Below are 14,251 nucleotides of genomic sequence, written 5' to 3'. Positions count from 1 at the left end.
TAAAAAAAAACACAAAAAACCTCCCAAAGATGCAAAGCCTGGGACAAGATGGCTTTACAAGTGAATTTTACCAATCATTCAAAGACAATCTAATACCAGCCTTGCTCAAGCTCTTCCAAAAAACTGAACAGGAAGAAATGCTACCAAATTCATTCTATGAAGCCAATATCACCCTAACACGAAAACCTGATAAAGATACTACAAAAGAAAAAGAAAACTACAGACCAATATCTCTAATGAATATAGATGCAAAAATTCTTTACAAAATACTTGCAAACAGAATCCAAAAGCACATTAAAAGAATTATATACCACGATCAAGTGGGTTTTATCACAGGTATGCAAGGGTGGTTCAACACAAGAAAATCAATTGGTGTAATAAACCACACTGATAAATTGAAAAAGAAAAAAAATCACATGATCCTCTCAACTAATGCAGAAAAGGCATTTGACAAAATACAGCACCTTTTCTTGATAAAACACCCCAAAAGGCAGGAATAGAAGGAAGTTTTCTCAATAAGGTAAAGTGCATATATGAAAAACTTACAGGGAACATAGTACTCAATGGTGAAAGACAAAGCTTTCCTGATGAGTTCAGGAACAAGACAAGGATGCCCAGTGTCACCATTGTTATTCGATTTTGTGTTAGAAGCTCTAGTTGGAGCAATTTGGCCAGATAAAGAAAAAAAAGGTACCCAAATAGGAAAGGAAGAAATAAAACTTTCACTGTTCGCTAATGATATCATCCTATAACTAGAATCTCCTGAAAAATCCACACAAAAAATAAATAAAACTAATAGATGAGGTCAGCAAGGTGGTGGGATACAAGATTAATATGCAAAAATCAATAGTGTTTCTATACACTACTGATGTGCAATTTGAGGAGGAAATCAGAAAAAAAATTCTACGTATATAGCAACTAAAACAATCAAATATTTAAGAATAAACTTAACCAAGGACATAAAGGACCTGTATTCACCTGTATTCATAAACTACAAAATGTTGCCCAAAGAAACTGAAGAGACTTAAATAAATGGAAGGACATTTTATGTTCATGGACTGGAAGACTAAATATCATTAAGATGTCAATTCTACCCAAATTGATTTACAGATTCAATGCAATCCCAATAAAAATCTCAACAGCCTTTTTTACAGAAGTGGAAAAAGCAATTATCAAATTAGTTGGAAGGGTAAGCGTTCCTGAGTAGCAAAAAAAAAAAAAAATCTTAAAAAAGAAGAATGAAATTGGAAGACTCTCCCTTCCAGACTTTAAAACATATTACCTACAGTGGCTGCAACACCTACCCTCCAGTTCATTGGACTCACCCAGGAAAACTAACGAGGAGGTGAGGATGGACAACCACCCTTATCAAGGAACCGAGAGAATCTACAACTGCAAGCAAGAGAGTCCCATCCATCAGCCATATGGGATCAAGGCCCCCTCTCAATTAGAGGTGAAGTGGACCTCACCATCCCAGAACCCTCAGGATTGGGGAAGAAAATATGGACTAGAGTGGACTTACTGGTATTCTACTATTCTAGCAATGGAAGAAATTGTATCATTGATGTAGAGACAGTGGCCACTGGAGGAGCAGAAGGCAGGAAGAGGGAAAAAAAAGGTGTAATATGAGGGCATTTTTGGGACTTGGAATTGTCCTGAATGACATTGCAATGACTGATACAGGCCATTATATATCCTGCCAGAACTTACAGAACTGAGTGGGAAAGAGTGTAAACTACAATGTTAACTATAATACAGGCTTAGTGGCAATGCTCTAAATGTGCTCATCAATTGCGATGAATGTAACACACTAATGAAAGAAGTTGTTAATGTGGGAAAGGGTGGAAGGTGTGGAGAGTGGGCATATGGGAACACCTTATTTTTTTTGTGCAACATTTTGTGTAATCTAAGTGTCTTTAAAAAAAAGAGAAGACGGACACATTGACCAGTGGAACCGAATCGAGAACTCAGAAGAAGACCCTCACATCTACAGTCAAGCGATTTTCGACAAGGCAGTCAAGCCTTCCCAACTGGGCCAGAAGAGTCAATTCAACAAATAATGTTGGGAGAACTGGATAGCCATATCCAAAAGACTTTGTCAAAAGGGTGAAAATATTTGGCAATCACATATTTGATAAGGGTTTAATATCTATGATATACAAACAGATCATACAATTCATCAATAAAAAGACAAACCACACAATTAAAAAATGAGCAAAAGACTTGAAATTGCCAAAGAAGAAATATAAATGATGAAGAAACACATGAAAAAATGTTCAATATCACTAGTGATTAGGGAAATGCAAATCAAAATTACAATGAGATATCATTGCAGACTTATTAGACTGGCTGCTATTTAAAAAGCCGGAAAACTAAATGTTGGAGAGGATGTGGTGAGATGGAAGGTGTATTATTCCCTGTTGGTGGGAATGTGGAGTGATACAGCCACTGTGGAGGCCTGTTTGGCAGTTTCTAAAGATGTTGAATATAGACTTGCCATGTGACTCAGCAATATCATTACTAGGTTTATACCTATATCCATAGAAGAACTGAGAGCAGAGACACGAACAGACATCTGCACACCAATGTTCACAGTGGCATTATTCACTATTGCCAAAAGTTGGAAACAACCCCAGGTGTTCATCAACTGATGAATGGATAAACAAATTGTGGTATATGCACATGATGGAAGATTATGCTACAGTAAGAAGATATGAAGTCATGAAGCATATGACAACATGGATGAATTTGGAGGACTTACGCTGAGTGAAATAAGCCAGACACAAAAGGACAAATACTGTATAACAGCACTATTATGAACTAAATATGCTCTGTAAACTCATGGAATTAACAGTTAGAATACAGGTCACTAGAAAATAGAAGAAGGGTAGAGAAATGAAAGCTGAGGGTTAATCTGTGCAGAATTGTTAAAAAGGTTGTTCGTAAATCTTTGGAAATGAATAGAAATGGTTAAAGCATATCATGGTGTTTGTATTAAAGAACTAGCCATGCTATTATATGGGTAGGACAGCAGTTGGAAAAGGAAAGCTATGTCATGTATATTACTAGAAGGAAAGCGAAAAACTAATATGGAACAGTATAAGATAGTAAAAAAACCTCACGTAAAACACGAATATGGGTGATATTGCATATATAAGATTGTTTTTACAAAGTATAAATACAAATATACTAGAGAGAAGAAAAAAGAATAGCAGCAGGTGAGGCATAGAGAGATTGAGAGTGGTGAGTTTTGTTGGTTTGTTTTGTTTTTGTTTATTATTATTGGAATAATGAAAGTGCTCTGGGAGTGATTGGAGTGATGAATGTACAAACACGTGATTACACTGAATACCACTGATTTACTCTTTGGATGGATTTATACTTCATTAATATGTATCAATAAAATTGAAAAATGCTTAAGAAAAGAAAAATATGAATGCACAAAATAAATTAGAGAGACAAATGAAATAGCAAGTATGTATTGCAGGGGAAGCTCAGAGATTGAGAGGTGAATATTAAGGGGTACAGTTTTTAAAATATTATTACTATTAATATTGGAATGATGAAAATACTCTAATGGTGGTTGGATTGATGAATGCACAATTATGGGGTTACACCAAATGCCATTGGATATATTGTTTGCTTTATTAATATGTATCAATGAAATTGATGTTTTTAAAAAGACAGCAGGCCAACCATGAAGTACTTCCAGTTGCTGCAGAACATCACATTGTTTGGTTGGTTATTTCAGAGTGCTATTTACCCCCAATTAATTTAATTTTTTTCTGCCTACCCTGTGGACTGGTCTAGTATTTTGGTTTCTATGACTGGCTGACTCTTAAAGAACACTTTCAGAAAATGCATGAAATGTAACATTGTAATGCCTCCTACAACTGAATACATGTGTATGTTTAAACCAAACCAAAAAACCAGGTAACAGAGCTGCTTAGAAGTAATATTTATTTTAGAATCATACTTAAAAATAAATAAGAGAATAACCTAATTATGAATTTATGAAAAATTAAGGTAGCGGGGGCTTCCATCTCAGTGAAATTTCTAGATGTTTACTGGTGCGGAGCATGTCAAGATACGCTTCTAAGGTGAAATATAAGCTATTACATCTGCTTTTCCTACAAGCAAAAGGAGGCATAATGTTGTCTTCCTTGGATTTTGGAGGGAATATATCCCTCATTTGTGTGTCCTACTGTGTCCCATTTGCTGAGTGATCTGAAAAGCTGCTAGTTTTGAGTTGGGACCCAATCAAAAGGAGGCTTTGCAACAGGTCCAGGCTGCTGTGCAAACAGCCCTGCTACTTGGGTTATTTGTTCCAGCTGATTCGATGGTGCTGGAAGTATCAGTGGCAAATAAGATGCTGTTAGGAGCCTCTGGCAGGCCCCTAAAACAGAATAGCAGCACAAAACTTTAGGATGTTGGAGTAAAGCACTTCCATCATCTGTGGATAAATATTCTCTTTTTAAGAAATAGATTTTGGCCTGTTACAGGCCTTAGTAGAGACTGAACGCTTAATCCTGGGCAACCAAGTTATTATAGGACCTGAGTTGCCCATAATAAATGCAGTGTTGTCTGATCCACTAAGCCATTAAGTTGGGCATGCACAGGAGTACTCCATCATAAAATGGAAGTGGTATATACAAGATTGGGATCAATCAGGCCCTGAAGGCCCACGTTACATGAGAAAATGACCCAAATACCCATGGCTACCTCTTCTACCACATTACCTCCTCTTTTCCAGCTCACAGCTATGGTCTCTTGGGGAGTTCCTTATAATTAGTTGACTGAGGAAAAGAAAATTCAGGGATGGTTTACAGATGGTACCTCCATTTGTAAAGGTACCACCCAAAAGTGGACAACTGCAGCACTAGAGCCCCCTTTCTAGGGCACTCCTGAAGTAGAGTAGAAAAGAGAAATCCTCACAGTGGGAAGAACTTTGAGTAGTACACCTCATTGTTCATTTTGGTTAGAAGGAGAGACTACCAGAGTGTATGTGTATACCAAATTATGGGCTCTGGCCAATGGTTTAGGTGGATGGCTTAGGACTTGGAAGGAACATGTTTGGAAAATTGGCAATAATGAGCTCTGGGGGAGAGGTATGTGGATAGAACTTTTTGAGTGGACAAAAATCATGTAGATATTTGTGTCCCTCATATCAGTTTTCAACAGTGAGTGACTTCAGCAAAGGAGAATTTGTAATAATTAAGTAGATAGGATGACATATTCTTTGGAAACTGGTAGGCCTCTTCCCAAACCTCTCCTATCATTGCCCGATGGGCTCATAAACAAAGTAGCCATGGTGAAAGGGTTGGAGGTTATACATGAACTAAGCAACATGGACATCCACTCATCAAGGCCAATCTGGCTATAGCCACTGCTGAGTGCTCCATCTTCCACCAGCAGAGACCAATACTTAGTCCAAGATACAGCATCATTCTCCATGGTGATCAGCCTGCTACGGTAGCAGATTGATTACAGTGGTCTACTTCCATCATGGAAGGAGCAGCATTTTGTTCTTAACTGTTATAGATACATACTCTGGATATTGATTTGCCCTCCCTGCATGCCATGCTTCTATCAAAACCACCATCCACAGACTTTCAGAATGTCTTGTCTACCATCAAGTTATTCTACACAGCATTGCTTCTAATCAATGAACCCACTTCACAGCAATTGAAGCATGGCAATGGGTACATGCTCATGGAATTCACTGGTCTTACCATGTTCCTCATCATCCTGGAGCAAGTGGATTGATAAAAAGGCCTTTTGAAGACTCAAATACAGTGCCAACTGGGTGGAATTCCTGAAAGGGCAATATTCCCCAGGAGGCTGTATATACTCTAAATCACTGTCCACTCTATGGTATTGTTTCTCCCATAGTCAGGATTCACTAGTCTAGGATCAAGGGGTGAAAATGGGAGTAGTGATTCACTAGAAAAAGTTTTGCTTCTTGTTCCAACTACCTTAAGCTCTGCTGATAGGCAGGTCTTAGTTCCAAAAGGAGTAATGCTTCCACCAGGAGACAAACAATGATTCCATTGAACTGGAAATTAAGACTGATATCCAACCACTTTGGATCCCCATGCCTCTGAATCAACAGGCAAAGAAGGGAGTTACCATACCAGCTGGAGTGGCCAATCCTCATTATCAAGGGGAATTGGATTGTAACTATACAAAGGAGGTAAAAAAGAGTTTGCCTGGAATACAGGAGAACCCTTTGATTACCTTATTATTACCATGCACTGTGATGAAAGTCAATGGAAAACTGCAACAACCCAATCTAGGTAAGACTATTAATGGCCCAGACCCTTCAGGAATGAAGATTTGGGTCCCCCAGTAAGCAAAAAGCTGTGATCAGCTGAGGTGCTTACTGAGAGTAAAGGAAATATAGAATGAGTAGTGGAAGAATGTAGCTATAAATATAAGCAATGACCATATGACCAGATTCAGAAATGAGGACTGTAATGGGTATGATACATAAAGCAAATATCTATATTTTCTTCCCTATCTTATCCCCTTATCATATAACATAAGATGCATTAACTTCATCTTATAGTATTTAAGTTCTAGGATATGAAATTTAAGAATGAATATTACCCAAGGTCTTACATCCTTTCCTGGGGAAGGATTTAGTGCATTTCCAATTTTACATAGGTCAGGTGTATTATGTTAGGCATAAATACTACCGTTAGTGATTTTATTAGCGGTCGTGTATGGTTTAAGGAGATGTGTAGGGGTGCTAAGTTGAAAAGGGGTTGACTGTGATAGTTAATTCATTTGTCAACCTGGCTAGGCCATGGTGTGCAGTTGTTTGGTCAAGTAAGCACAGGCTTGAATGTTATTGTGAGGGTATTTTGTGGATTTAAATAATTAGTCAGTTGATTGCATCTATGGCTGATTACAGCTACTATCAATGAGATTGCCATCAGCAATGAGAGAAGTTGCATCCAATCAGTTGAAAGCCTTAAAGGGAGAACTGATGATTTCAGCAGTCAGAAAGAATTTCTCTCCCTACTTCAGCCAGTCAGCTTCTGGGGAATTCATCAAAACCTTCACTGGAGTTCTCAAATTGTGGCCTGCCCTAGAGAATTTGGACTTGTCAATCCCCTCAGTCACATAAGCCAATTCCTATAATAAATCTCTTAATATTTACATAGGTGTCTTGCCAGTTCTCTTTCCCTAGAGTATCCTGACTAATGCAAAAGTGGACCTAACAGACATCTATAGACTACTCCACCCAAAATAGAATAAAAGTATTTTTCAAGTGCACATTCTCCAGACAGTTGATATGCTAGGTCATAAAATAAATATCAATAAATTAAAAGGGATATAAATAATACAAAATATGTCTTCTGACTACAATGGAACAAAATTAGAACTCAACAGAAGAAACAAACTTGGTAAACTCAAAATATGGAAAGCAAACAACATACTCTCAATTAACCAATGGGTCAAAGAAGAAATCCCAGGGAAAACAGAAAATCCATTGATACAATGAAAATGATGATACAACATAAGAAAACTTATGACATACAAGTAAAGCAGTGCTTATAAGGTAATTTATAGCTGTAATTGCTTATATTAAAAAGATAAGGGGAGCAGATGTGGCTCAGGCAATTGAGTGCCTGCTTCCCACATGGGAAGTCCTGGGTTTGGCCCCGGTGCCTCCTAAAATCAAATTAACAAGTAAACAAATGGAGAAAAAAAAAACAAACCTAATCAGGGAAGCCAATGTAAATATTTTTTAAAACATTGAATTGAAACACTTTAAGTGTGTTAATTGCATGAATTATATCTCAATAAAATTGTTTTTAAAAGATATAAATATAAAAGATTATTATTACGATAACTGAGATTAGACAAAAACATAGTGACCTAATTGTATGAGAAGGTGGGAAAAGAGAAATGGGAATATTAAGGTAGGTTAATTTCTCATCTATCAAAACAGAAAGTCAGTGTATAATGTCTTTAATTAATAGGTTAAGAAACAGAAATATAAGTCTATTATTTAGAGACATGGAGGTAAGCACCAGGAAGAATTAAAAATATTAATAGAAACAATGTTAAAAGTGATTCCCTCTGGAGAACTGAATTCAAATGGACAGGGGTATGCTTTTGTTTACTTACCTTGATTAAAAAAATATATATATTCATATGTTATTTTGATTTTAAATATTAATTGCACTAAAATAATAATTAAATACTTTATAAAACAATCAAATTATTTTATCTTTCTTACCATTGTCCCCATTTATTCTTAGTTCATATTCTTTGTAGAGTCTTCCTATGCTTTTGATAATTTCCTCCATGTACTGTGTCTCTGGGGGCAACTTCCCCTCCACATTTTTATGGCGACCAAATATCCCAAGGCCAGTATCTGACCAGTTTTCCTGTAAATGTTTAATAATCTTGAGGGAATCATATTTTGACACTAGAATATCCCCTGTAAACTTTTCTTTGTTGTCATTCAGCACCTAGAGGATCAAAGGCAGGAAAAGTAGCACATTATTCAGTAATGATTTCATCTAAGTCTAGCCAGATTCTTACACCACAGTGACTCCCAATTATTTTGGAATTGTGTATCCTAGTAATATTTTTTACCTTACTTTTAAAGTCCATGAGAAATTAAATTAATTTTTATACCCTATGAGATAACCCATGGTTTACCACAATGAAAACCATTATACTAAATCCCATGAGAGTAAAAAATTACTAACAATTAGGTCCCAGAGAGCTGAGCATGTTTAGCTACTATTTGTTTTAGTAAGAACATCTTAGATTGTGATATATCTACTTACATGATTCCCACTGGACTGGGCAAGTTACTAGAAGATATAAATTATAACCCAAGACCAAGTCCTGTACATGACATGTCAATAAATAATTGTTGAAAAATGAAGGTGCAACCTATATATAAAGTTTGCCTTTATTTGTGACTCAGAAAATAGAAACAAATTGTACATTGTTCAGTTAAGAATGATCACTATGGAGAGGTAATGTAGCACAGCAATTAAGAGTAAAGATTCCCACAGGTTTTATGGTCATGGCAGATGGAGTTCAGTGCCATGTCAGTTGGCCCTTCTTTGGAGTTGGTGTTTCTATGTGATAGAGCTGGACTCAGATGTGATCTCTTTTCACAAGCCTTTCCTGTTACTTTACCAGAATTGTAGTTGGTGCTGGGGTTTAATATATACCCAGGGGATCTGAATCTCTGGACTCACCATATGATAGCTAGGCCCTGAGCCTCAATAGAATTCAGCTCCTACACTCTGGTTTATTGGACTTACCCCACTCAGCTAACATGGAGCTGAAGAAGGTCAACCACCACACCATGGAGCCAAGAGTGCCTACAACTGAAAGCAGGAGGATTGCATCTAGCATCCATGTGGAATCTAAGCCACCTCTTGACATAGATGTGGAGTGGACACAACCAATCCAAGGTCCACAGGATGGAGGAATAGAATATGGATTAGAGCGGGCTTACTGATATTCTATTCGTGAACTATTGTGATTAGTAATTGAAGAAAATGTGGCATTGGTGTGGAGAAAGTGGCCATGATGGCTGCTGGGTGTGGGGAATGGGAGGAAGAGATGAGATGTGGAGGCGTTTTCAGGACTTGGAGTTGTCCTGGGTGGTGCTGCAGGGACAATTACCGGACATTGTATGTCCTCCCATGGCCCACTGGATGGAATGTAGGAGAGTATGTATGGGCTATGATGTGGACCATTGACCATAAGGTGCAGCGATGCTCAGAGATGTATTCACCAAAGGCAATGAATGTCTCATGATAATGGAGGAGAATGTTGCTATGGGGGGAAGAGTGGAGGGAGGGGGGTGGGAGGTATATGGGGACCTCATATTTTTTTAATGTAATAATAAAAAAATGAATATAGACAAAAAAAAAAAAAAAAGAAAAGAAAAGAAAAAAAAAAAAAAGAGTAAAGATTTTGGAGTTAGAGTGACCTGGATTAAAACTTAGGCAAGTTACTTAATATTTATAAGCTTCAATATTCTCATCTATGAGATGGGGATTATAAAACCTCTATCATGAAAATAAGGAAGACAATGTATGGAAAGCGCTTTCAGTTACTAAGTACTTAACAAATAAGGCTACTATATTCTTAATATATGAAGAAGCATGATTATTTTTCCAATTTCTATCTATGTAATGTCCAAACTACCAGGCAAGCTGTAAAATAAGTCAGTAAGCTAGATATTTTGTATACAGGGCAATAAACATCTTCAATTCCGAAAATATGTTGTACTAGTAGTTCCAAGAGAAAAGAAAATTACTTCCAAAATCTGGATGAGATTTTGTCAGAACAAGAGTTTGATAATAACATTAGCGGTATTTCAAAGTCTGACATATTTTCCTTGTCAGACAACTATATCATAATAGTAATTTGACTAATGAGATCTCTTTTTTAAAGCTCAAACCATTTCATTTTATTTTATTTTTTTAAAGATTTATTTATTTCTCTCCCCTTCCCCCGCCCCATTGTCTGCTCTCTCTGTCCACTCACTATGTGTTCTTCTGTCTCTGCTTGCACCCTCGGTGGCACCGGGAAACTGAGTCTCTTTTTTTTCCATCATCTTGTTAAGCCAGCTCTCCATGTGGTGGCACCACTCCTGGGCAGGCTGTGCTTTTTTCACGTGAGGCAGCTCCCCTTGCAGGGCACACTCCTTGAGTGTGGGGCACAGTACTACTTGTGCACAGCAACACTGGGCATGGGTCAGCTCGCCACACAGGTCAGGAGGTCCTGGGTATCCAATCCCTATGATAGGCAGACGCTCCATCAGTTGAGCCACATCTGCTTCCCTGCTCAAACCATTTTAAAGAGATGTTACTAATTTTAAAAGTTCAATTTGTAGGGAAGCGGATATGGCTCTATTTAATCAGTTGGGCTCCCGTCTACCATATGGGAGGCCCTGGTTTCACGTCCTGGGGTCTCCTTGTAAAGGCAGGCTCACCCACACACTTTGGAGAGCCACCTGCCCAGGTGCCGCGGAGTGCTGCCGGCCCACAAGTGCTGTGGAGAGCCGACTCAGCAAGGTGACGCAACAAAGAAAGGGAGACAAGGAAAAAAAACACCACCACAGAAGAGTGTGCAGTGAACAGACACCAAGAGCGGACAACAAGCAAGCCACAAGAGGGGTGTGGAAATAAATAAAAATAAATACAGATACCGAAGAACGCACAGTAAATGGACACAGAGAGCAGACAACAAGCAAGCCACAAGGTGGGGGAGGGTGGGGGGGGTGGGGAATAAAAAAAAATCTAAGTGCAGGAGGCACAGATATTAGTTATGCTGAAAATTAGGTGAAATAATAAGAACTACTACCTTCACTGCCACCCAAGTATCTTTTCTATTTTTTTTTTCCAGCTACCTAAATTTATTTGACCCCCAAATCTGAAACAGAATGGAAAATATTTAAGTGTATTTTTAAAAGCCCCTGTGCTTCCTGTTTTCCTTGTCTTCATTAAACTTAATATAGCATTTTTAAAGGATGAGATATGTCTCAGTTGTAGATGAGGAGTGGCAAGTATACAAAGGCAAGAAAGTCTTACCTTTTCCCATTGCCTGTAGTCTTGAAGAATTGACTCAAATATATTTCCTTTAGTAGGGATTAAGTTGTTTTCTCTGAAAGAATGGGAAAGAGCAAGAGAAAGGTCTTAGAATATGATACAAACAAAGAAAATCATGTGTTCATACAATTTTTAACATTTAATATTGTGTCTCCTTAATTATTTTCAAACATGCCTTCCTGGTCCAGCCCCTCTCACCAGAAGGCTTTCAACTTTAAATTTACAAATACAAAATCAGACTCAAATTATACCTGAGCAACCAAGTTCCAGGGCATGTGTCACAAGAGTACTTAAAAGGGTGGTCTCTGGGTCTTTGGCATTCAAAACTAGATCATCATAGCACAATTCCTGTTGAACAAAGCTACCAGAAAAGTAGGTAAATAGAAAGGAGGCCTAATGAGTAAATAGCCAACATGTAGATTAGGAGCTTCAAATTCTGGTTAAAAAAAAAAAAAAATGTTTCCTTTAATTACCCTGAACTCTCAGAGAGAGTTTCTGAAGAGAAAGACAGGAACTACTGCCACCTGTGCTCCCCTCCAGCAAAGAGTAGCAAACAATTGAAATGGGGACCTGACGGCAGCAAGCAGTCTGTCGATATACCAGCTTCAGTTTGCAGAAAGCAAAATCTACTAATTGGGGAACCTCTTAAAGCATATGAAAAATTGAAACTATTGTTGTCATTTTGAAATGGAAATGGTACCTAATTGTGTCTCATCAACAGACAAAGCATTTTAAAGTTTAAAGAAACTTCAGAAATCATCAAATCCTGCCTTCATCTAAGGTATCAATTCCCACTAAACTTGCCTGTGATTTAGTATTCCAATCTGACTTGACTTTATAAGCAGCCTCTTCCACTGTCAGATTTCTCTAATCAATAGAAAGTATGATGTTCAGTCAAAACCAGCCCACCTAGAACTGACACCCCTTGATTCTCCTTCTTTCCACATGCACTGTTCTACCGAATTTGCAAATGGATCCAGATATTCAAGCTTACCAACAGTAATGGCATAAGTAAACTTTTTTTTAATGAAGAAAAGAAAAAAGAGTTGGACTGAAATTGAGGCAGCAGCAGTTAGGCAGGGGATTGGGGTAGACTACAGAGTTAATTAGCACTAGAAATAACGATTTAAGGTAAAAAAAGTGGGGGGAGAGATAAAAAGAGGGAATTGGACAATCAACATAATTATAACAGTTAATCAGGAAAACAAGATTCTTTGAGACATACTTTTTATTTCTGAAGAACTGTTGCCATTTGATAATTCCATCCTTAACAATTTGCAATTTCTCCCTTGTCATTTCTTCACCTTGTTCCAATTCCTGTTTAAACTTATTCATTAAGTTTTTCCATTTCTGTGTCAACTTCTGCAATAGTGCAAGGTCTGCAGTGTCCTAGATAAAATGCATGGATAAAAAATAATTAAAACATTTATTTTTTCATGTAGCAAATATTTATTAACATGCACCAGTCACTTATTAATATTGGAATATTGGAGACATCCCTGGGAAATGGATCAAAATAACAGAAACAGGTCACTAATATCATAAGTGACACCACTACACAGTTTCTTTGGCAATGGATTTTCCACGGTAGGTAAAATATTACAGACAAGATTTTTCCTTAGCGATATGAAATCAACTTCTGTGACAGTTTAAAGCTGGGTGGACCCGACAAGATCATGTCCACAGATATAATCCATTACTGTGCATGTAAACTGATTTTATGTGGAAGTTTTTTTTTAATTCATTAAAATATATCACTCATACATGAACATATATAAACAATAAGTGTATTGTAATAGTTGTGAACTTATAAAACAAACATATATAACATCATACAGGACACATACCTCACCCTATGATTAAAGCACATCCTCAAAATATTATTACTAACCAAAGTATTTTCCCTCAACCTACCTATTATTCTTATTTTTTTATATCATTTATACATGAACAAACATAAACAATGAGTATATATAGTAAAAGTTGTGAACTTACAAAACAAACATGCATAATGTCATACAGGGATCACATTCATCAACCTTCCACCTACACTTGGCATTGTTATGAGATATTTGTTAGAAATTATTAAAGAATGTTGTCAAAATCTTACTGCTAATTATAGTCCATATATTACAGTGGTGTATTTTCCCCCAACCCACCATTATTTTTTTTTTATATTTTTATAACTGAAGTTGTAAACTTACAAAACAATCATGCACATGTGCAGAATTCCCAAACAACATCCTTTTGACAAACATTCCACACCATGGTGGAACATTTGTTACAGATTATGAGATAATATCATCTGATTATTACTAGATCCATAGCGTACATTTGGCACACATTTTCCACACTCCCCCATTATCAACAGAGTACATCTTAGGCACAGATGCAAGAATATTACATTATGATTGTTAACTACAGTCCTTAGGTCACATTTTTCCCATGCTTCTCTACATTCCTACTACCCTGCAATAGTGATGTACATTTGCTCTAGCTCACAAAGACACTCTTGCACCTGTACCATCAACCACAATTTTCATCCACCTCTGAGTTTACTGTGCTTTTCAGTTCCTAGATTATTCTCTAGTGTTCTGTCATTTGGCATTTACATCCCTAGATTACCATTTTCAGCCACATCCCTATTTATA

At 37.1% G+C, this 14,251-nt stretch overlaps 1 protein-coding gene across 1 annotated transcript in view; it reads right to left on the bottom strand.

Moving 5' to 3' along the window:
* AXDND1 (axonemal dynein light chain domain containing 1) overlaps positions 1-14,251 on the bottom strand; it is a 177,363-nt gene that overhangs the window by 94,892 nt on the left and 68,220 nt on the right. The window contains exons 14-16 of the mRNA XM_058274806.2: positions 12,826-12,989; positions 11,583-11,655; positions 8,252-8,486 (exon numbers count right to left, since the gene is read on the bottom strand). Of these exons, the coding sequence (XP_058130789.1) occupies positions 8,252-8,486; positions 11,583-11,655; positions 12,826-12,989 (472 nt within the window). The remainder of the gene's footprint in view (positions 1-8,251; positions 8,487-11,582; positions 11,656-12,825; positions 12,990-14,251) is intronic.

This window comes from Dasypus novemcinctus, chromosome 13, assembly GCF_030445035.2.
Source record: "Dasypus novemcinctus isolate mDasNov1 chromosome 13, mDasNov1.1.hap2, whole genome shotgun sequence".
Classification (NCBI taxonomy): domain Eukaryota; kingdom Metazoa; phylum Chordata; class Mammalia; order Cingulata; family Dasypodidae; genus Dasypus; species Dasypus novemcinctus.
Note: the sequence above shows the minus strand (reverse complement) of the source record. Positions and strands in the feature narration are given on the sequence as shown.